Consider the following 22,804-nt stretch of genomic DNA (forward strand, 5'->3'; position numbering starts at 1 on the left):
ATACTTGTCTCGAACGCACCGCGTACGCGCGAATGCGACGCAACGATCGAAACAACGTGCGTCGAACGCGTTTCCAGAGCTAGATCTTCCGATAGAATGCAAAAATATCGTTTCAATTTACGATGTACTTGAAGAAGGAAACAATGGAAACTAATTTACTATTTCGATCTTTCGAAATAGAATTCGCTGGTGCCGAACGAACGTTCGAGTTTGCGCCAATGCTCGTGCCGGGTACATATATCCTACCTCGCTTATTAGTCGATTTCCACGGATCTACGATGCCGCGGAGCAGAGGAGTCGTAAAATTCGTTCTCGTTTTTCGTTTCACTGCGAAAGTCGACGCAACGTTGCACCATTGGAAGTCCGTCGTACTGTTATGCGAGACTACCGGACTTATCTATTCTCTATAGATAAGTCAGACAAATAGATGAGTCAGAACTCACGGGCTTTCTCATCTACTAGACTAAGGCAAAATTACTCACCGGTACAGAGATTTCATGTTAAAGTCCAACCCTGCGAAAACTCCGACCTCCACGTCATTCCCTATCTCTAAGGGCTAGTGTCATCCATCCCCACCAAACTTCCATAGTTGTACTCTTATATAAGGCCCTGCGAAAGGGCGCGGAGAGAGACAGAGAAGAAGCTACAAGTAGCCCGTCAGTCGACTCGTTTGTTACAAAGTTATTCGTCGTGTACAAAAATCGCTTGTATTCTTGCTTGGCGACCTATTCCCAAATAAACCTAAGTTGTGCTGGAAGAGTTTGGAGTTTATTCGAGGATACTCTTCATCTACCCCTTCCTGCGGCATAACAGTACGATTCCGTGCGATTTCGCTGAGGCTGAAAAGGCTGGTCCGGATGCGGAGAAGCGTTTCACCTACACGTACCGGTAACAGGACTCTTTGCGATCAACGGGAGAACGGTTACGGTTAAGGTTAGGGGTATGGCGGGTACGCGTTGCGACGCGTCGCGACACAAGCCGCGCGACGCGACGGTAGAAACGTCCATCGTTATTGCTCGATGCCGAGGTCAGTCTACGTGACCGAACAGATATTGCCTGTTACCAGACCACACGGGTACCGCTGTACTCACCGCCATTAACCGCCGCGCCGCCCCGTAAGCTCTCTACCCCGAGGCAATAATGCCACGCCTCGAAAGATACGTATGGTCCTCGTGGACCAACATCTCTGTTCGCGGATCGTCCTGTAGAATCTTTTTCGAGTAAGATGATAATTACGATTGTAGGGGCTAGAGAAAGTTAGAAAACTGCGGAACACGATTTATGGTATACGCGACTAGACAAAGCTATTTTCGAGAGAACTGTTTGGTTTCAGACCCTAGCATGATTTTAGTTCGAGTTAGTCACAGTCTCAATAGCTGCACACGGGTACCATAAATCGTGGAGTGCCGAAGGACCTTCGACGAGAGGGCAGCGGTCGTCCGCGACCGGAAGAGCCCCATGTGCGTATGGTCTGGAGGACACCAGCATTATTTGAAAGAGATTTTTCCCTTTCAGAAAGGACAGAGAGAAGTATGAGTAGACAGGGCGATGGAAACCGAGTCAGTCAGTCAAATCCTTAGAGCAAATGTCCGTGTTCATTGAACTAGACTTTTACCACAACGATGGTCGGTCGTTGGTTTTCGCTCGTTGCTCTTGCTTAGCAGAGTCGGGGCTGCTCGGTCTTCCTCGACTAGTTTCGAGATCATGTTTTTCTGTATCGCTCGATAGAAATCGAATAACAGCTTCCAAGAGCTTCCTACCGTTCGGTCGATCAACCAAACGGGCGAAAAGAACGAATCGCGAATACCGGGACGGAGGACGAATAAAAAAAGGTTAACGCGCGATAACGTTTCACGAAGGGAACAGATTCTCGTTGCTAGAACCGCTTCTCTTTTATCCGCTCGGCTCTATCGTCGTGGAAACGATCGGTCTTTCGCGGAGAAATCACGGTGTGGGCGTCGACGTTTCGATGGAAAAAGACGAGCGAAACGTGAGAGCAAGACGAGAGCAAGAGGAAGAAGGAGAGGGCCAAGGCGCGCGGCCGTAGCAGGGACCGTAGCGGGAGGTAAATTGCCCCGAGATATTTAATCCTGAGGAAAGGCCGAAGGAACCTTTATTGGCTCGGCGAGTGAGCAACGGGCAAGATAAGTTTCCCCTAGGATCGATGGCCAATCGCGTTAAGCGATTTTCGCGCCTCGTTATCCTCCTGCTTCCAATCGGTGGACGCGGACGCCGCGTCGCGCCGTTCTCGCTGCTGTCGCTGACCGTTTTTCCCGTCTTTCAAACGTTCGGATCGATCTTACGTCGCTTCTCGTTCTCGCAATCGCATCCCTCGATCCAAAAACTCGAAGGACGAGCGCGTTTAACTTCTTGCCGGTGTATACATACCTACTAGGGCTGTTACTTTGCTTCGAAGGTCGAAGATTTCGAAGCTTCGAAGCTTCGAATATCGAAGCTTCGATTGCAGAAAATTCGAAGGTGATGAAAATCGAAGGATCGAAGGTTCGAAGCTTCGAACCTTCGATCCTTCGAAACTTGAATAAATTTTCACAATATGTTTCTATATTCATTATTTGAATTATTTCAATAATTTATTGTTCAAATAACTGTTTAGACAATGTACACGTATTTACATAATTAATATAGGAATACATTTCTATAGAGTATAAAAATGTATAATCTACGGAAATTTGTATAATCTATAGAAATGTGTTTCTATATTCATTATGTACATACTTGTACATTCTTTAAATAATTATTTTAACAATGAAATATTGAAATAATTCACATAATGTATGTAGAAACAAAATTTGAAAATTTATTCATTTAAACCATTATTTTAACAATAAATAATTGAAATAACAATTCAAATAATGAATATAGAAACAAATGGTAACAATTTATTTATTTAAACAATTATTTCATCAGTGAACTATCGAAATGATAATTCAAATAATAAATATATTATCTTAACAATAAATTATTGAAATAATTCAGATGGTGAATATAGAAACAAATTATGAAAATTTATTCGTTTTATCCGTTAACTGGAAATGAATCGAAGGTTCGAAGTTTCGAAGGTTCGATTTTCATCACCTTCGAAGGTCGAAGCTTCGGAAAAGTAACAGCCCTAATACCTACTACAAAGGAAAAAGTCCGCAGCTATGGTCTAGGAAGGTTTTCGGAACGAGCCTCTATCGACTATTCGAGTATCGTCTCTCGCGCATTTCTCGCAGATCGCTTCCGTTGACTCTTTGATCGTTAACGGATATATTGATCGGATAACGCAACGCCGAAGAATAGCAGCGGCGCACAGTGTGACGAATGGCCTTTTTAGCTGGACAAAAGTAACTTTCGAATCAACAAAAACTAACTGTGCTAATATAATCTAAAATAACCACGTATTAAAACCCTTGAATATTAAAACGTAACATTCTTTTGTTGTATGTTTACAGAGCGTGTAAACTTCACCTAAAAAATTAACACCTAAACTATAAATGAATGGGCACATTTCCATACGCGCTAGAAATATGTTAAAATGTACTAAGGAGTGTTTAAATTTCCTATATATGATGGATATAACATCTCAAAACGTGTATTTTCACTTTAGTAATTCCAAATTATCGATAACATCCCTCTATTTTTGTAAATTAAGTGTCAAAGACGGTACTTATTTTTCCACAGAAACGCCCATGTTACTACTCTTCGTTAATGAATTAGTATATGCCCCACGTCGCCCCGCGCGATGATTTGTACATATAAATAAAGTAGAGATTCTCTACTTCATTTTAGTACCGAAATTGGCTTGCGCAACGTTGCGTAACTATACTAATTTTTACAATGAGGTTACGTCGTTTTACGTACACGCTCGTGACAATCATAGCTCGGGCCGGGCGTTTCGAACGCAGCCGATGCCGATTGCCGTTGCCACTTAGCGGTTTCATTAGTCTACTCGTTGAAACCTATGCATTGGTCTCATTCATTGTACATTGAAGGAATAAACAATGATAAGATCCCCGAGTTTTCCTCCGAAATTTCTTCGTATGAAAATTTGTTTCTTCAGTCTCAGAGCGATCAGCGTGCAGTGTACATCTCCCTTGCGCTTTTCTTATATCTTTCAATTTCGTTATTTTTATTGTTGTTGTTGTTTTATTGTTATCGTTATAATTACTGTGATTATTGTTAGTGTTTTATTTGTTACGTTATTACTTTACACGTGAAAACGTTATAACAACTTAATAATAAAATTATGAAAAGTTTAAATAGGAAATACAAATTTTTAGATTAATCTAAACAAATTGGTATAAACAATATAAGCTTATACTAAACCAAAGAATAATTCTTTCCCGTTCGAATATGTCCGAATCTCCAGAAAGTAACGTTTACTATAATTTTTCCAAAATTACATTCTTTTTGTCCACAATTAAAAATGACGTCTTCTTCGATAATATCTAGTACTTGTTAAATCATTCTGCGTTACATAGGTCCATTACTAACTTCGTTGTATTTTATATTTAATTATAAATCACTTAAAATATATTGTTTAATTAACAAAAACCAACTAAATGTTGTAAAAAATTAATAATTATTCATGTTTTATACAACTGTAATAACCCATTGTGCGCATTGTGCGGCACGCGGCATACAGTGATCAATTTGGACGAAATCGGATTCAAAATCAAAGAACTTTCGATAGGAATGAGGTAGAACGATGAAATTTTTTTTAAATGAAAGCTGAACCTTTGTAAAATATGGGAAAATTAGAGAGATTATTACCATCCCATCATTTCAATGAAAAAATGACTTCATTAGTTTTTCGTCACAAAAATCTATTTTTTGCAAAATCCTGAGGTCGTAGACAAATTTTGAGACCAGATTTGAAATCAGCGTGAAAAAATCTATGGGAAATGATGTATAGCATGTTAAAAAAAAAATTTTTCCGTGCGTGGTATTGGAAAAACCATAATTTTCTTGAAATTGTGCAAGTTTAACGAATTTTCTCGAGGTTAAAAAACGTTCGGACCACAATCTCTCTATTTTTCCCATATTGTACTAAGTTTCAGCTTTCATTTAAAAAAAATTTCATCGCTCTACCTCATTCCTATCGAAAGTTCCTTGATTTTGAATCCGATTTCGTCCAAATTGCCCACTGTGCGGCGTGGCAAAGCAAATCAAAGTAACATACCTAAAGTAAAGTGAAGCAAAGCGATGGATAGTAGAGTTTAATCAAGTAAAGCAGAGTAGAACAGAGTAGAACAGAGCGTCGCGAGGTAAAGGAAAAGTAAAGGGAAGCAAAAGTAAACTGTAATAAAGTGAAGTAGAAGTTTCGAATAATTTCACGGCTGGTTTGCTAAAAAGTTGCGCGATCGTGCGAGTCGTCGCAGCTACTAGACACCGAGTAGACCGTCGCGTCGCGTCGCGTCGCGTCGAGTCGTTTGAACTCGAGCGAGCATCGCCTCGGGACGTGTTTAAACGAATAATATCGTTCGCTCACGGGCCCATCCGATCATTACCGATCGTGGGTCATGCCACGTTTGCCTTTCGTTTGCCGATGCAGGTACGCGTGTTCCACTCAACAGGAATCGATTAAAAATCGGTATCGAACGCTCCACGAGTATTACGCCCGAATAAACTATCCCGGTTGTTGCGTCGATACGCGACAACCTTCCAAAATCGAATCCATCGATTCGGTCGATCGTCAACGATAGTACCGTCGTGCGAACGGTGACGACGACGACGACCGACGCGACGTATTGTACGGCGGCATTGTATTCCGGTGCGTTGCACTTTTCTCAAACGAAAAAGGAAAATGGCAGAGAAGTTGCGCGACGAGGGAGGGACCGCGAAAGTGTGGTATGGTACGAGGTTGTGCGAGGGGTGGAGAAGGAAGCCAGTGTCCAGTTATTGACCGGCGGAAGGAGACCGTCTCAGCCACCTCGGCCACCTCGGCGACGCTTTCCCTCGCAATTCAAACGAATCCGTGCAACTTGGAAAACGCTCGAGGGCCGTCGTCAAGGGAAAAGGTACCAATTTACGCGAATTGGAATGCTCGAATAAACGCGATCGCTCTACTCTGCATCTACTCTTCTTTCCGTTTTCATCTTTATCCAGCGTCGCCAGCCAGACGTCGAATACCCATTTTCGAAACGGAGAACACGCGTGAGAGATTGTACCTAGCACGAACAAGCGTTGCCGTTTCGTAGAAATTGAGCAGAAAAAGGAACTCGCCGACAAAAATGTCGAGGGTTGAGAAGGTTCGCAGGTACTGTTCCACGTGCAATTTCGGTCGGTCTTTCATCGTGTCGCGAGGCAATGGTCGATAGCGGTGACGGGGCGACGGTGACGGCGATGGTTCCCCAGGGCCTAGGTTCTATCGCAGGGAGGTCCATCCCGGTCTTCTCGGGCGAGGGACAACGATTGCCGGGAGACTTCCTTCCTTGATATCCGATCCAATAATCCGATGCCGCGACGTCGTCGAAGCGTGAAATTATGAGCATTGACACGGTACCGTGGATTCTTCTTCGGGGAGTCTTCGACGTTCAGGTTCAAAGAACGCGAAACGAGTCGCAAAAAGATCGAGACGAGAAACTATCCTCGAAGGATTGTAAACGCGGGACGATCCTTTCTCGACTTATCGCGACGCGCGGTTCGAACCGCGTGTTTCGGATTTTCCAACGTTCAAGATACGCGCTGGCGACTGTAGCCGTGGAAACACGATCGTCGAAAACGATCCTTGGCGCACCCAAGAATGCTTCTTTCGATTCAACTATTACGTAACCAGAAGCACGTATGCTGTGAGAACGTTGAAATGCCTACTCGTGGGCGGCAGCGTACGGTTATTCCTGGCGATCGCTGTAAAAAAAGTAGGCTTTATTAGAAAACCCGTGCGTCGCGTCGAAGGGCGATAGCACAGCTATAGCGAAACGATTTCTACGTTTTGGAGAAACCGCAACGAGAAGGTGCCGGCGAAACGTTGAACGCGATGCTGCGTGTCCGGTAGCGCAACGACTGCGGTAGCGAGCGGTAGCAGGCGTCAGACAACGACGTTGGACCTCGGGTCGCCTTCTCGACGGGCAGCTATTATACGCTCGAGTTTAATTAAACTCCGTGAGATGTCAAAGGACTCGGCCATGCCGGCAAGACGGACAATGCGGACGCAGATTATTACATCCCTCCTCGTCGTGTCCTCTCCTTCTTCTCGTTTGCGTGTGTGCCCCCGGTGCCTGCCCGGATATATATATTCTCTCTTGGTCCGTCTTGCCTCGTTCGTTGCTTCCTGCTGGAACGTGTACGCGTTTGCCCGCAAATACTTCGAATCGCTTTTATCGCGTTCGCGAGCACCTTTCTCCTGAAAACGAAAGTGATAAAAAGCTGTCGACGAAACAGCGATTTGGATCGAACGTGCGTCGTCGTTCTCGTTGTTATCCTTGTCGTTATTGTTATTATTGCCACCTATCGGTTTTCGCTTTTCCGAGCGGAGCAATCGCACTCCCCAAAGATGTGGTGAAAAAGTTGTCGCCTCGAACAAAAGTAGCGCCGTTCATCTTAGAGACACTCGGAAACCGTTTCGACTCCGACCACCGTCTTAATCTCCGAACCACAAAACCCGGAGATCGTAGGAAACGGCAACGAGGAGGATCGTTTCGTCCGATTTCACGGTTGAAACAAGACGAAACGTTTGAAATGTCCGATGGAAATGTCTTTACCGTGCATTTTTCGCAATAGCAGCGGTAGCGGTAGAAGCAGGAACAGCGGGCAGCATCGGCATCATCGGATTCTGGGCGAAATAGAAACGAAAGAATAAGGGCGAGGGCGGAGAATTTCGTTCCTGCCAAGAAAGCAGCCAGGTATTTTAATTAGCGCAACTACGTCGTTTCATATTTGTACAAGCCCGAGCAGCAAGCTTTGACGTTCCACGAGGTAATGAATATTAATTCGTGGTAGTTGCCTGGCACCCCCTTACATCCCCAGAAACCGGTGGATGGGCTGCTGCCTTATATCTCCTTTCGAAGGTAAGCCAGCCAGCCGAGCTTTTCTTGTCCTGTTTCTTTGAGCTTTGCTTCCGTCCCTCCTCCTCCACCCCCCCCCATCCCTCTTGCTCTCTCCCCCCGTCTACCCTTCGTATGCTAATTTAGGTCGCAACGTATTTTACAGTCGCAATCTTTCGTTAATCTGTCCTCAGGTTGGTAGGGGGGCGGTAGAGAAACCTAAAGTTGGCTACGCACGCTCGGATCGAACGATTTCTGTATCGTCTATGCGTTGGAGATTCGTTGAAGACGAGTTGAAAGATATTTCGAGACTGTCGTGGTAGGTACATAGGTACCTGTGTACGTTGCTGTCGACCGTTTTTAATTGCCGTTCGAAATGCGATCGAATAAAAAAGAAAATGCGTGGAAACGCCTGCCCTGGCGATAGATACAAGATATATATATTAGGACCTTGAATAAGTTCTCGCTGTTTCTTTTACAAAATAAAAGCTTTATTTAAATTATAAGGAACAAAAACATTTCATTCAAAGTATTGCCCATCACTAACGACCACTTTCTCCCATCTTTCTGGCAGTATATGAATTCCGCGTCGGAAAAACGACATGTCTTTTGAGGCTATCCAAGAATCGATCCATTTTTTAGCTTCTTCATAAGAATGAAAGCGCTGGTCAGCTAGGCCATGTGCCATCGAACGGAATAGGTGAAAATCAGAAGAGGCTATGTCAGGTGAATACGGCGGGTGTGGTAGAACTTCCCATTGAAGCGTTTCCAGGTAGGTTTTCACTGGTTTTGCAACATGAGGCCGAGCGTTGTCATGTAGCAAAATCACTTTGTCGTGTCTCTGCTCGTATAGCGGCCGTTTTTCTTTTAAGGCTCGACTCAAACGCATCAATTGAAGTCGATAGCGCTCCCCCGTGATAGTCTCATTCGGTTTGAGCAGCTCATAATAAATTACACCCTGCTGATCCCACCAAATACAGAGAAGAAGCTTCGAACCATGGATATTTGGTTTTGCAGACTATGTTGATGCATGGCCGGGCTTACCCCACGATTTTCTACGCTTTGGATTATCGTAGTGTATCCACTTTTCATCGCCAGTCACGATGCGGTGCAAAAAACATTTTTTTTTCTGCCGTTGAATCAGTAGTTCACACGTGAGAAAACGCCGTTCGAAGTCTCTCGGCTTCAATTCATACGGTACCCAATGTTCTTGCTTCTGGATCATTCCTAAAACTTTTAAACGTTCTGAAACGGTTGACTCATCTACTTGTAATGTTTTTCCAAGTTCTGCTAGCGTCTGACATCGGTCTTGATCGAGTAATTCCTCCAACTTTTCGTCTTCAAAATTTTTCGGTGCGCCAGAACGTTCTTTATCCCCAAGTTCAAAATCATTATTTTTGAAGCGTCGAAACCAGTCTCTGCATGTCGTATCCGACAAAGCATTGTCACCATAAGTCTCAACAAGAATTCTATGTGCTTCAGCTGCAGATTTCTTTTGAATAAAGTAGTGCAATAAAATTCCCCGCAAATACACTTTATTTGGCACAAAAGTAGACATTTTCAGAACTAAGAAAAAATTGCTTTGTTTACACTAAAGTGAACTACCATACACTGAAATTTAAGGTTAGATACACTACTACCTTGCATGTGTGTTACCATTCGAAATTCCACGAACGGGGTACTGCTATTGCCATTTTTGAAGAAACAGCGAGAACTTATTCAAGGTCCTAATATATACACGACACAAGTATAATACGAGCACGACATATGTATTTCCATCGAGGATATTAGAAGATTCGAGCAACGAAGCTTTCGGATAACAGGGCTTTAAAGCGAAGGTGCTTTCACTGTATTGAAATTTCTAAAGCACCGTCGAACGTGTAAGCTTCTTCGAGGTTAGCTCGCTCGTTTCCAAAACCTGTGGATCGGTGCAAGCGGTCCAGTAAGACGGCTCGTAAAAGGTGAACGTAAAATGAAAAGGGATTAAACCGGTAGTCGGCCATCGGCGACCGGCAACCGGCAACCGACAGCCGACAGCCGACAACCACTCTCGCGTCACGAAGGATGATCGAAGCTAAAGGAAGGGCGAAAACCAAGGAGTGTATACTCTCGGATTTACGAGGACGATAAACGGGATTATACGCCTTCCGTAAACCTTGAAACGATCTTTCGAGTAAGCGCATAGTTTGCGTAAGGCTGCTATTTCTTCCCCAACCTTCCTCCTCAGCCTTTCACCCTTCCTGCCTCCCTTCCCCCAGACGTCTTTGATTCCATCTCTGACGTTTCACCTCGTTGTATACTGGGCGATACGCGTTTGCCTGTATTTCCTTTGGTTTCGCCGACATCTCTCCTCACTTCGATTTCCGAAGTATTAATTTTCTTCGCAACAACCTTTCGAAAGATTATTACTGAAATTCGACAAGGAGCAAATCGAACGAATTGTTTCGCTAAATTATAGCAATCTACGCGAACGATTGTCGTGCCAAAGATAAATACGAGAATCGAATTTGTGTTGCTTAAAGGTATCTACGACGTCGTGTTCGTCAGAGGTTATTCGATCAGAGGCCGATCAGAAATTGAACGGAGGGTCGCGGAATGGCAAACTCGTCCGGATAAGTTATGGTTGTAGCCGGAAAATAAATTTTTCCTCCGTAAAGCTCGCCGACGCAGTGGTAGACACGTTTGTTCGTCGTAGATTCTGCACACGCGTACAAGTAAGTACCTCCTCGCGTCGTACGATTTCCACTCGAACTCGTACCAACTTGTCTTCTCTCTTCTAATCTGTAAACTTGTACGTGTCCACTTTGCGATTTATGATAGGGATCGTCGTAAATAGTCGACGCGACGCATCCGTCAAAATCCATAGACTAGTCCCGTTTCTGGAGCAGCGTGCTGGAAATTGAATTTCCTGAAACGGTACAAGATCCCCCCGTATGGTCGGCCAAAAATCCATTTGGTTATCGAGCATCCGCCAGAAAAGACATCTCGATGCTTCCGACGCATACGCGCCAACGAAATTGCTCGGAAAGCTGCGTTGCCATAAGAAGCACGCTCCGGCCGTAATTTTTCTCGCGCGAGTCTTTCGCAAAGCAACGTACTGCCGTCCTTCGGCCAGGCGTTCGTGGACGCGAACGCTTGGCCGAGTTGGCGACATCCGACACGAAACACACAGAGGCTCGTCAACGAACACACGCGTGATTTCTGGGAAGCGTGGACTCACTGAGTTAACGGCACAAAAGCACGGTGGATGCTTGAACGAGGGTGGCGATATGTCGGCGGGTGGGGTCGAAAGTAGAGAGGGCAAGGAGTACGAAGGCAAGAGGAAAGTAAAACGAGGGAGAAGGATACGGTGATACGGCATGGCAGATGGTACGAGCATACGAGGCCACTGGAAGAAGAAGAAGAGACAGCTCGGAGAGAGATAGAGAGAGAGAGAGAGAGAGAGAGTAACGGTGAGGAGGAAGGTTGGAAGGTGGAAAGGTGGAAAGGAACGAGCGAACGAATACGAGCGAGAGGGAGAGAGACGCGAAGAGAAAGGGTGGCGAGGGTGGCGAGGATGGCGTGGCTGGCAAAGCTGGTCGTGTGTCGAGGGCTTACAATCCCCCTTCGCCGTCCGTCCTTGGCGTAGATGGGGGTTGGTAGGGGCGGACGGTGGCGAAACTATGCGAAGAATGTGCAATTAGTGAACAGAGCACGAGGTGGAGGCGCGGGTTTTAGAGGGAAGGGGCTGGCGCACGGGTCCCGGAAAGGGAGCGAGAACGCGGGAACGGTGGGATGGCGGATAGGGTGGATGGGGTGGCGGAGGATTCTGGTATGGTGTGCCATGACGGTGGATGCTAGCCGACGACGACGGTGTTCCCGACGATGCGAAGCAGAGAGGGTGGTAGTGGTAGAGCATCGATGGTGGTGGTAGAGCGTAGCACCGAAGAAAATGGAAAGAAAGGAAGATGGATGGAATGGCGGGCGCAGGGATGATAAGAAGAGAAGAGAAGAGAGAGGACCGACTCTCTCGGGTAGGGGTTTGCCAGGCTTTTGCGAGCGAGTTTGTGCAGGTCGTTCTGGTGGGGGGTGACCGTGTCAAGATGCGAGAAGATCCTCCTTCTGGCGCAAGGACACTTATCGACTTCTATCTTCTCTCCCCTCGTTTCTCGCTCGAGTATACACGCCCATAAGGAGAGCGAGCGGCTCCGATACGAACCAGCTTTCGGCGTCCCGAAGCTTTCCAACCTTTATATTACCGTCACGGTATTTCCTACCGAAACGATTTTACCGGATGATCGGTCGATCGATTGGCTGACGATTCGCTCGATGTCTCGCCGATCAGGATACGAATGACGAATACAGAAAGATATATCGTCGCGCGATAAACAACGCGTCGACCCGCGTGCCATTTCATAAACGTTTCCCACGAAATCTGGATCTATTCTATCGCTTTAGATTTTATAATTCGGTCGATGAATCAATGGGGCATCGAGCGATTGAATTAAAAAATCGAATACCGATGGATTTCGATAGATAAGGAATTGAGATTATGTATAACTTTGGAGTTGGGTGACGACGGCGACGACGGGAGAGAGAGAGAGAGAGAGAGAGAGAGAGGGCGGCTTCACCACTCGAGTATCCCTTGATTCGATCGCATTGCTCGACGATTACTAATCGACTAAACGAGCTTAAACGCACTTCGAGACTTGAAGGACCGGCACAGGGCACTGTTTGCGAAGCATCGATCAACGACGGTACTTGCCGGTAAAGTCTAGAATATCCGGAGGACCGCTGCAACGGTGGATCCTCGACGCGTCAAAAGCGATCCCTTCCGTCAACGTCGACCAAGCACCAAGATCGTTGATCCGTGTACCTTCGGCAGTATGTACACGGGGCTATGCACTCGGTGGTTCTCCCGGAGGAGCGACTAATTGAACGCGGATTGCCAAGAATGCTCGTAGCAGACCGTTCTAATTAATTACTCTTAAAGTATACCCTTGTCCCGCTTATTACTCCGTAAGCCGAGCTACCGTTTCGACGACGCTGTCTCGGCCGTCTAAACGGTTCGAAGTCGCACCGAGAACGCGTTTAAATCGATTCGCCACCGATTCCGTTGATCTCGAACTCGATCGTTCGTATCGGATTTGTGAGAGTCGCGTGGACGGTTGTCCGATCCATCGATTTCGTTTCTATTTTCGTTGGAGGCACGAGTCTCCGACGACCGGTGCCGCATAAAAATAACGCGGTGTCCTACGGCGGCGTTCGGCGATTCGAAAAAGGAACAGAGCAAAGGAAATCGAACTAATGGAAAGAAATAAAAGCAGGTTTAGAGGGTGCAACGGAACCATGAAGATCGGGGTGCGGAGTATGTCCCTGGCGATTCGACTCGACTCGACTCGGATCGAAACGAAGACCGATCGCTATGGAAGAATGGAGCTGCCGTGAAAAAGATCAACGATCGATATACCGCGCGTACCCTGGTGAGGAAAGTTGCGCGTTGTACCAAGGGGGATACGCTCGTAAGAAGAGCAATCGAGAAAGCGAGAGAGAGAGAGAGAGAGAGAGAGAGGGAGCGAGAGGCAGAGGGTGGTAACGGTAGGAAAACAAGGAAGAAGATGGGATTCGCGGTGGTAGAGGACTAGAGGGGGAGAGGAAGAGAGAGGGAGATAGGAGAAGGAGAAGGAGACGGAAGGGTGAGGGCAGTGGATGCGCGTCGCGTCGAGCAATCAACGTAAATCACTTGGCTGATGCTCAATTTAACAAGAAGGGCCATTATGATCTCGAACTCGAAGTAACGAGCACGAAGAGCGTTTTCTCTCTCCCTCCGGAGCCTCCGTTTCGCGCAACGCGGCCGGCGTTAGAGAAATCCGTCGTCTAAAATATATACGTTGTGAAAAGGAGGGACGTACGCTGTACGCTGTAGGCTGTACGGCTGTAAACGGGACGCGGGTCGATCGAATTTCGTCCAAGAAAGTTCTAGCGTCGAGCATCTCTCTGTCGAGCAGAGCTAGGTAAATAAACCGCCGAGAATGGATCCTTTATAACAGTATTTTCCCGGCGTATCTAAGTCGGCGGAACCAACCACCCCCTTCGAAGAATGTTCGGCCTTCAAAAACAGAGAAGGAACGCGACCAGTACCGGCGCGTGGTTCATAGCGGGCCATTTAACGGTCCTTGCGAAATTGAGTCATCACGCGGTTCGCCTGGAATCTCGAATATTTTCCTCCCGATGCTTCAGAGTTCTCTGTACCCCCCCGTCCTACCTTTTTCCTCCCTCGTCACACCCCTCTATCTCGCCTTCCCTCGAACCGCTCCTTTACCTCCTTTACCAGCTCCTCCTCTACGGATCTCGCAATTCCGTGCCATTCTGCTCCGCTCCGCACCGCTCCGCACCGCTCCGCACCGCTCCGCACCGCTCCGCACCGCTCCATTCTACTCTGCGTCGCGCGTCGCGACGTACAGCGAGCTGTTTCGTGTTTGTCGTTCGCCGTTCGCTCATCGCACCCCCGCCACCCTCGGCCAGGCCAAATCGACCAAACTGAACGTTCCTCGAGGCTTTACGCAAGTCTTGTCCAAGACGAGCGTGGATCATACTCGAAGTTTAAACTTCGAGCGCTTCGAGCAGTTCGTAGCATCTTTCGATGTCCTAACAATTGGACGATCCGTTTTGAGATACACGTGTTCGTGCGTGTTTGTTCGGTTCAGTCTCGTTCAGCAAACCTTGCGGCATGGGCGCCGATGTCAGCGGGAAAAATATTGTCGTAGGCCGAAACGGGAAGGGTTTAGTTGATCGTTGAATTTAACGATCTTTCAATGATCTCGCTTAAAGACTTGAAGTAGGCGTGTAACAGGAAACGGTTCACCGCGAGAAGAATGTTCGACGTCGATGAAATCTCGTAACGACAGGGGAGATATCCCGTCGGGAGTACTATAATCTGGCAGATGGGCAAAAAAAAAAAAAGAAACAAGAAAAAAGAGAACAGAAAGAAAAGGCATGTCCGTGTAGAACGATCGATTGATTTCCGGTCGATCGAATCGGGTAAATGGTATTCCATGTGGCGCGTTATCGTTGCTTAGATTTCACAGTCGTTCGGAATTTAAAACCGCACCCGTAAACTCGGAGCCGAGCGACATGAAACGTTTACGATGCTGTGGTAACCGGAATCAGGATGCACAGCCGCGATCCAAGATATTATATCTTATATTTTCCCCGAAATTCTTGATATTTAACCGAAGGGATAGTTACAGTTGTAGGTATGTACAGGTAGTATGTAGGTGTGGGTATCGGTATCCGAACCCTTGGCAGAGCGACGCGATTTTAGTGGAAACACCGTAGGAACCGATGTAACTATACCCTTTGATACTTCACTGGGTCTTATAGCTAAAGACACCAATAACTCGTCGGTCATTTCCAACGAGGTATGCGAAAACACAAACTGCTACACGATATATACCGATGGCAGTGAAATTACTGGAGCCAATTGTGTTGGTTCAGCCTGCATATGTCCGGAGCTTGACTTGACAATAACGCGTTCTATAAATCCTCTCGCTTCTGTCTACACTGCCGAATGTCTAGCTCTAAGCGATGTCTTCGATATTGTATTAGAACACGATAACCACAGTTTTCATATCTTTTCGGATTCTCTTAGTTGTCTGTTGGCTTTACAATCCCCCATAGTTAACATTAAGACCAATTCACAGATCTTTGAAATAAAAAGGAAATATAACCTTTTTATTAGATATGAACATAGCAACTACGTCAAATTATTCTGGGTCCCATCGCACTCTGGTATTCAGGGTGATGAGGACGCGGACAAGGCAGCCAAGTTGGCTACTTCTTCGACCTCCCTCAATTTTCCGAAAGTTCCGTTCACAGATTTATATGAAACATATAAAAAAACAGGCCAAAGAGAAATCTATTGAAATAATCAAGAGGCAGGGGCTATTTAAGGGCAAAAATTATTTCCAAAACTTTTTCCGCGTCAGTTCCCTACCCTGGTTCTCCCATAAAAGACTTGAGAGGTGTTTTATTAGTACGGTCAGTAGGATACGGACGGATCACTATCATTCACCGCTTCGTTGGCGCTCGTAAGCATAATTTCTGACGGTACGTGTAGCTGTGGTCAAAATGACGAAACTTTAAACCACGTCATATGGCAGTGCGAAAACTATGACGTCCAAGGGCTCAAACTTTTGAAATCTTTAGGTAAAATGGGCTACCGATTACCCCTAAACATTGACATGTTCATAGCGGAACGTAATATTAAGGCTTGCAGTTACATTCAGTTGTATTCCAGAGATTGTAAATTATCTTTTTAAATCATAATTACATCTTGCAATATTGTAATACCAACCTGTTAAATTGTAATACCACATTGTAAAGCGAAATGGACCCATTTAAGGGTCTAAAGTGCTTCAATAAAATAGAAAAAAAAACCGATGTATTTTGGAATAAGAAAGAGCACGCGCGAGCGTCGATAGGCGCATCGAAAACACTGGTTTACAGAGAGAACGGAAGCGTATCTTCGTTTCCGTTCCGCCTGTGCCTATCTATGTAGGTGAAAATAAGTTGTCAAAGCACATTCGCCGGAGGGCACTCAATTTGCCTCGTAATAACGCGGCACCCCTAAAAAAAAAGGTGTTCTGGCAAAACGCGAGGCCAACGCGATTGAAATCTCCATACAAAACGGTCGATCGAAATACGTGAAATCATTGAATCGCTGGTTTATGTTTCCGCGAGGCGAGGCGAGGCGAGGCGAGGCGAGGCGAGGCGAGGCGAGGCGAGGGATGGGATCCAGCGAATTTTTTTTTGTCGACGTTTCGCACGGTTCGATAGACTGCAATAACATCATTGTACATTCTGCGAACGGTGGAAAACGCCGGTGAATTCGGCTGGTCGTCCGATACCCATTATGAAAAAACAGCGTTAAATAAAAAATCGGCCGAGCGTGCAAATGGAACGTGCTCATTGTCGAGGGAAGACCCTCGCGCGCGTTTTCATCGGCCCTCGAAAACTGAATGCACCGTGCACTCGAATTAATTCGTGTTCGTATGCACGTGCGCGCTTTCCACCCCTTTCTACCCCTCTTGAAATTCAGCCGGGGTATTTTATGTCGGCGTAACCGCGAAACGCGAACCGCGAACCGCCGCAGTGAAAGCATCTTCGTTTCTCCTTTCACGGATGCACCTGTACCCTGTACCTTGTACTCTGTACTCTGTACTCTATACCGCGTACGCATGCTGTCTCCTGCCCTCTTTTTATCGTCGTTTCGTCGTTTTTTTTCCACCCTCTTCTCAGCCTACCACCGAGGCCTGCCGAGTCTTTAGCTCGTTTCAATTTATCACGCTCGTTATCGTTCCCATCCTCCCGGTTACCTGTGCGTCGAGGTAATCCTACTCGCTTATTCCGGGGACTCGATTTAATTACGATCGCGAACCCCTTACCGTGGCTTTCCAGCGTTGGTGTGAAGCGAACTGGCGAAAGCGGGAGGGGTGGGGGTGTGTGTGTGCATTGCGCCAAACAGAATTTTTGGACAAAAGACTTCTGTCCGCGGTCGACTCGTTCAACGGGGAAACGTTCCGCGTTTTTAGCCGCTCCGAATAACGGAAAAACTGGCGACGAATTTGGCCACGCCGAATCGGAATCGGAAACGGAATCGGAACGCGAGGCAGAAAGATATTTGATATCGCGTTACCGCGCGGCTCTGCAAAGTCTCATCGCGAAGTGTTTCTCCGTTCTGCTCCACTCGGCGTCATGCTATGCAATTTGTAATAATTTATCGGTTGTTTCGAAGAGATGCTCGAGGACTGTTTGCGACCGTATCGCGAGTTTATTTGAACCCGATCAGTCTGTTTCTCGTCTAGCGAAGCAACTCGTACGGGATACGAGGCATGTTTCAATTCTCGTGGCATCGCCATTGCCATCTCCGTGTCCGTCGGCTATTGTCCCCGAAAAATCGTAGATCTCGTTTGTTTTCGTTCACGCATAGGAAAACACTCGATGCCAACGGCGTGTTCTGTTCAAGCTCATTGCCGCGACTCGAGCACGCTTCTACGCGGTCTTTGACCTTTACGCGTACTTACTTACAGTGACTCCCAAAAATATTCGGACACTAGCTATAACTAACTTTACGACTTGATAATTCCTTTGTTAATAAAGCAATCGTCCCGGGAATTGTTTCTAGCAATAAAAGATTTATTAATGTTGATAAACATAGATAATTTATTTGAAAAATATACATAAATTCCATAATAAAAATTAGTAAGAGAAATGATGTACCATTTTTGGCTCACAAAAATATTCGGACAATATTAATTTTTCAATTTAGATAATGTAATTTAGCATTACAAAATTTGTTTAATACTTCGTGGCATAACCATTTTGTTTAAGAACATGTCTTAACCTGTTTGGCATATTGTTTGTAATTTTTTTTAAATATTCAACAGTTATATATTCGACCACTCAGTTGCAAGTCTTTGTTTTAATTCAGCTATCGATGTAATTGGGGTTTTTCAAATTTTTCTATCCAATTCATCCCTCAAATTCTCGATAGGATTAAGGTCCGGTGATTGGGGCGGCGAATGAAGAATTTTGGGGCAGCGGTATAATAAAAATTCTTGCACAATACGTGACTTGTGCTTGGGGTCGTTGTCTTGGTAAAACTCAAAAGTATTATTAAGTCCCATTTTTTCAGCACTTTGAATTAAATTATTTTTGAGTATATTTAAATAATGATTTTTCTCCATGATACCGTCAATAAACACTAGGTTACCGACTCCATATGACGAAATGCAACCCCAGACCATTACGCTGCCTCCGCCGTGTTTCACTGTACCTCTTGTATTTTCAAAATTAAACTCTTTATTCGCTTTCCGCCACACCATAGTTCTTCCGTCGGAATTGTACAGATTGAATTTGCTTTCATCAGCAAATATGACATCCTTCCACCATGTCTCATCCTTAGAAATTAGCTCTCTTGCAAAGGTTTTTCGTTTATTCCTATTCTTTTCGTTGATAAATGGTTTCTTTCTAGCTACTCTTCCATTGTAACCAGCTTGCCTCAGCACTCGCCGAACTGTTTCGGCTGAAACATTTTTGGAGCTTTCTCCTAATAGCTCACTAACTAGTTTTGGAGCACTTAAGCGCGGATTTTTTTTTCACTTTCCGAATAATTTTGCTTTTCTCCCTCGTGCATAAGAGACTTGGTATTCCAGTTTGCGGAATAGAATCAATGCGATTCTCAATATAAAATCGTCGACAGGTATCTGCAGCAGTACTCTTACTTATACGAAGCATTGCACTAATTTCGCGATAGGTTTTTCCTTTTTCTCGATGAAAAATTACAAGCTGTCGCACATCGAAACTCGTATTCTATCCTTTGCGACCCATTTTGAACGAATTCGCGTTAACTACTGACAGTAGTGAGGTGGCATGGACATCTAATGGTCCACGAGATTCTGTTTGTAAACAAACGTTTTCTCGTTCTTGGAATATCGCGTCCCTAGAAGGCGATTGCCAGAGAAATATAATACGTGTCCGAATATTTTTGTGACCCACAAATGGTCCATTATTTCGTTTAATAATTTTTATTATGAAACGTATGTATATTTTTCAAATAAATTATATATGCTTATCATCCTTAATAAATGTTTTATTGCTAGAAACAATTTCCAGGGCGATTGCATTATCAACAAACGAATTATTAAATCATAAAGTTAGTTATACCTAGTGTCCGAATATTTATGGGAGTCACTGTACCTATGGGCGTACGATTAGACGAGAATCGGTTCTGGTACCGTGTATACAGTAAGGAGCGAAACCGAACACACATACGACATTTTAACAAAAATAATTTTTTATTCAGTATTTGTATGTAGAATACAAAAGAAATAAAATACTTGGTATTATCTACAATCTTTTGGCTTTTCAAAACAAACTTAATATTTGTGATATTATTATTATTTCGCTTCATACAATTTTTTGTTCGTGTAGTCGGTAAACACCGATTTTGTAAACAACTTGGTAGTCCATCACGGTCAATGCCACGACCAGGAGTGCAGTAGTTATTAGTTTATCGTTGTTCATGCGTCAACACGCATCAATATAACATCATGAAGCCATTATCTAAAGATATGAAGAATAATATCATTTTCCAATTAAAATCGGGTTTATCAACGCGAGCAATTGCTAGAAAATTTGCCGTCAGTCAGGGAGTTGTACATAAGATACGGAAAAAATACTGTAGTAAAGTCCCTGCATCTTTAGGAGGCCGTCTAAAATTATTATCTTGTCAGGAGAAGAGAAGATTGACGAGATACATTGCTTCAGAAATTACAACGACGGCATCAATGGCTGCAAAGTTATTCGAAAGCGATGTTGGAAAGAAAATTAGTAGGTGGACGGCTCGAAGGGCATTAAAAGAAGCCAATTTTACAGCAATTGAGAAGAAAAGAAAACCTGCTCTATCAAAAAAAAGAATGTCAAGGCCCGTCTGAGTTTTGCAAGAAAATATTTAAGCTGGAATATAGAGCAATGGAAGAAAGTAATTTTTTCCGACGAATCTAAAATCAATCGAATTTCATCGGATGGACGTTCTTGGTGTTCGAAGAAGCAAGACGAACCTCTTTTACAGCGTCATGTGAAGCAAACAATAAAATTTGGTGGTGGTTCACTTATGGTGTGGGGGTGAATTACGGCGTACGGTGTACGTTCACTACATCGAATAGAAGGTACGGTGAACCAGTATACGTATAAGGATATCTTAGAAAAAAATTTACTGGAAACAATTGAAAAAATGCCGGTACCAGAGTGTGATGTATTCCAACATGACAACGCTCCTGGGCATTATGCGAAGAGCGTAAACAATTGGCTGCAAACTCAACCATTTCCAACCATGGAATGGCCTGCTCAAAGTCCAGACATAAACCCGATTGAAAATGTCTGGGCATACTTAAAAATGAAGTTACAGAATAAATATAGTGCTCCCCCAACAACGATAACTGATTTGTGGCAAAGAGTGCAGGAACAGTGGTATTCTATTACACCAGAATATTGCGAAAATGTAGTGATAAGTATGCCTAAAAGTATTCAGGCAATTACCAAGGTTAAAGGTTCATGGACGAAATATTAAGTGTACGAAAATCTGAAATGTTTACTCAAAATTAGTTGCGGTGCAAAACCGACTACGCGAAAAAAAATCGTATGAAGCGAAATAATAATAATATCACAAATGTTAAGTTTGTTTTGATAAGCCAAAAGATTGTAGATAATACCAAGTATTTTGTTTCTTTTGTATTCTACATGCAAATATTGAATAAAAAATTATTTTTGTTAAAACGTCGTATGTGTGTTCAGTTTTGCTCCTTACCGTAGTTCGAGCATCGATATCGGTAACCAACCTGCAGAGTTTTCCGAATCGGAACGTTCTTCGATATACAGGGTGTCCCGTAACTGGTGGTACAACCGAGCACGGAAAATATAGAATAAAATTTTTTGGTACAAGGCTTTGTTTTCGAGAAAAATGATTTTGACAAATTGTTTAGTGCGCGTGCACTCGGCTTACTTGCGGCTCAACGGACTTTATTCTGAGTTACCTCAACCTGTTTTCGCAAAGGTTTTCGAGGTTTGTATACATCGAATAAATCGAAGGTCCAGGTTACAATGTTAGAATTACCTTTGAGGAATTCGTTTAATTCATAAATTGCTGGAAGTGCTGTCCACGTTGTTGTAGACATAATTGTGCTCTTCGTATTAAATTCCTTCGAACCTCTTGTAATGTGCAATTATTATGTTGCTTTGAGTGTTCAGGCGCTATCACAATTTTTTGTTGTAATTGTTCGATGCTCGTTACGTCATCACGATACACAATCGATTTCACCTGACCCCGCAAATAAAAATCTAACGGTGACAAATCCGGAGATCGTGGCGCCCAAGGAACTCTGCCACCGCGACCGATCCAGCACTGATAATTTTCACTTAAAAAACGTCTTACTTCGCAACTGTAGTGCGGTGGTGCTCCATCCTGTTGAAAAATTAGCGTTCTTCGAATCCCGTTGAGCTGCAGGCGCACTAGACAAATTTTCAAACTCATTTTTCTCAAAAACACAGCCTTGTATCAAAAAATTTTATTCTATATTTTCGACTCAGTTTTTCATATAGAATCATCCCCTACTCGGTTGTACCACCAGTTACGGGACACCCTGTATTGTACATACCTACGAGTATGTATACGCACGATATCGCGATACCGTGTTACACGGATGCGGATATGGATGCGTATACGCATGCGGATGCGGATACAGGGGCCACCATAGATTCTGTTTCAACCAAATTCTGTGATTGTCTATTCGTAATTTAATCGCGCGCGTTCTCTCTTTGTCGTTGCAGGTCGAAACGAGTTGATCGCTCGTTACATCAAGTTGAGGACGGGCAAAACGAGAACGCGAAAGCAGGTCTCTTCGCACATACAAGTCCTCGCCAGGAGAAAACTCCGTGAAATACAGGCGAAACTCAAAGTGGTGAGTATCCAAAGACTTTTCTCTCGTTCGCTCTCCTTATTGGACACGAGTACATACATACACATATACCTGTATATCCCTTTTTTTTCCGCATTTAACAGTACCTACTTCTCGACAGACAACGATCGAACTTTTAATACGCGTCGAACGTATCGGAACAGATTTTCTAATTACATGCGCAAGCCTGTACGCCCGCCGTATCTATACTCTAATAGTCTATACCTGTAGCCGAACCTATATGCAGTAGGCGCATACCTATGCGTTCAAGGTATTTCGGAAATTGTTTCAACTTGACAAAATATTGAATTTATTGGTAAA

At 44.5% G+C, this 22,804-nt stretch overlaps 1 protein-coding gene across 9 annotated transcripts in view; it reads left to right on the forward strand.

The window, feature by feature from the left end:
* The window catches only part of Scalloped (TEA domain transcription factor 1 homolog scalloped), a 118,291-nt gene that overhangs the window by 82,184 nt on the left and 13,303 nt on the right, over positions 1–22,804 (forward strand). For all 9 annotated transcript variants that reach the window (XM_076789544.1, XM_076789543.1, XM_076789545.1 and 6 more), the window contains one exon: positions 22,356–22,486. In XM_076789544.1, coding sequence (XP_076645659.1) covers positions 22,356–22,486 — 131 coding nt within the window. The remainder of the gene's footprint in view (positions 1–22,355; positions 22,487–22,804) is intronic.

The sequence above is a fragment of the Halictus rubicundus genome, chromosome 6 (genome assembly GCF_050948215.1).
Source record: "Halictus rubicundus isolate RS-2024b chromosome 6, iyHalRubi1_principal, whole genome shotgun sequence".
NCBI classification, from domain to species: Eukaryota; Metazoa; Arthropoda; class Insecta; order Hymenoptera; family Halictidae; genus Halictus; species Halictus rubicundus.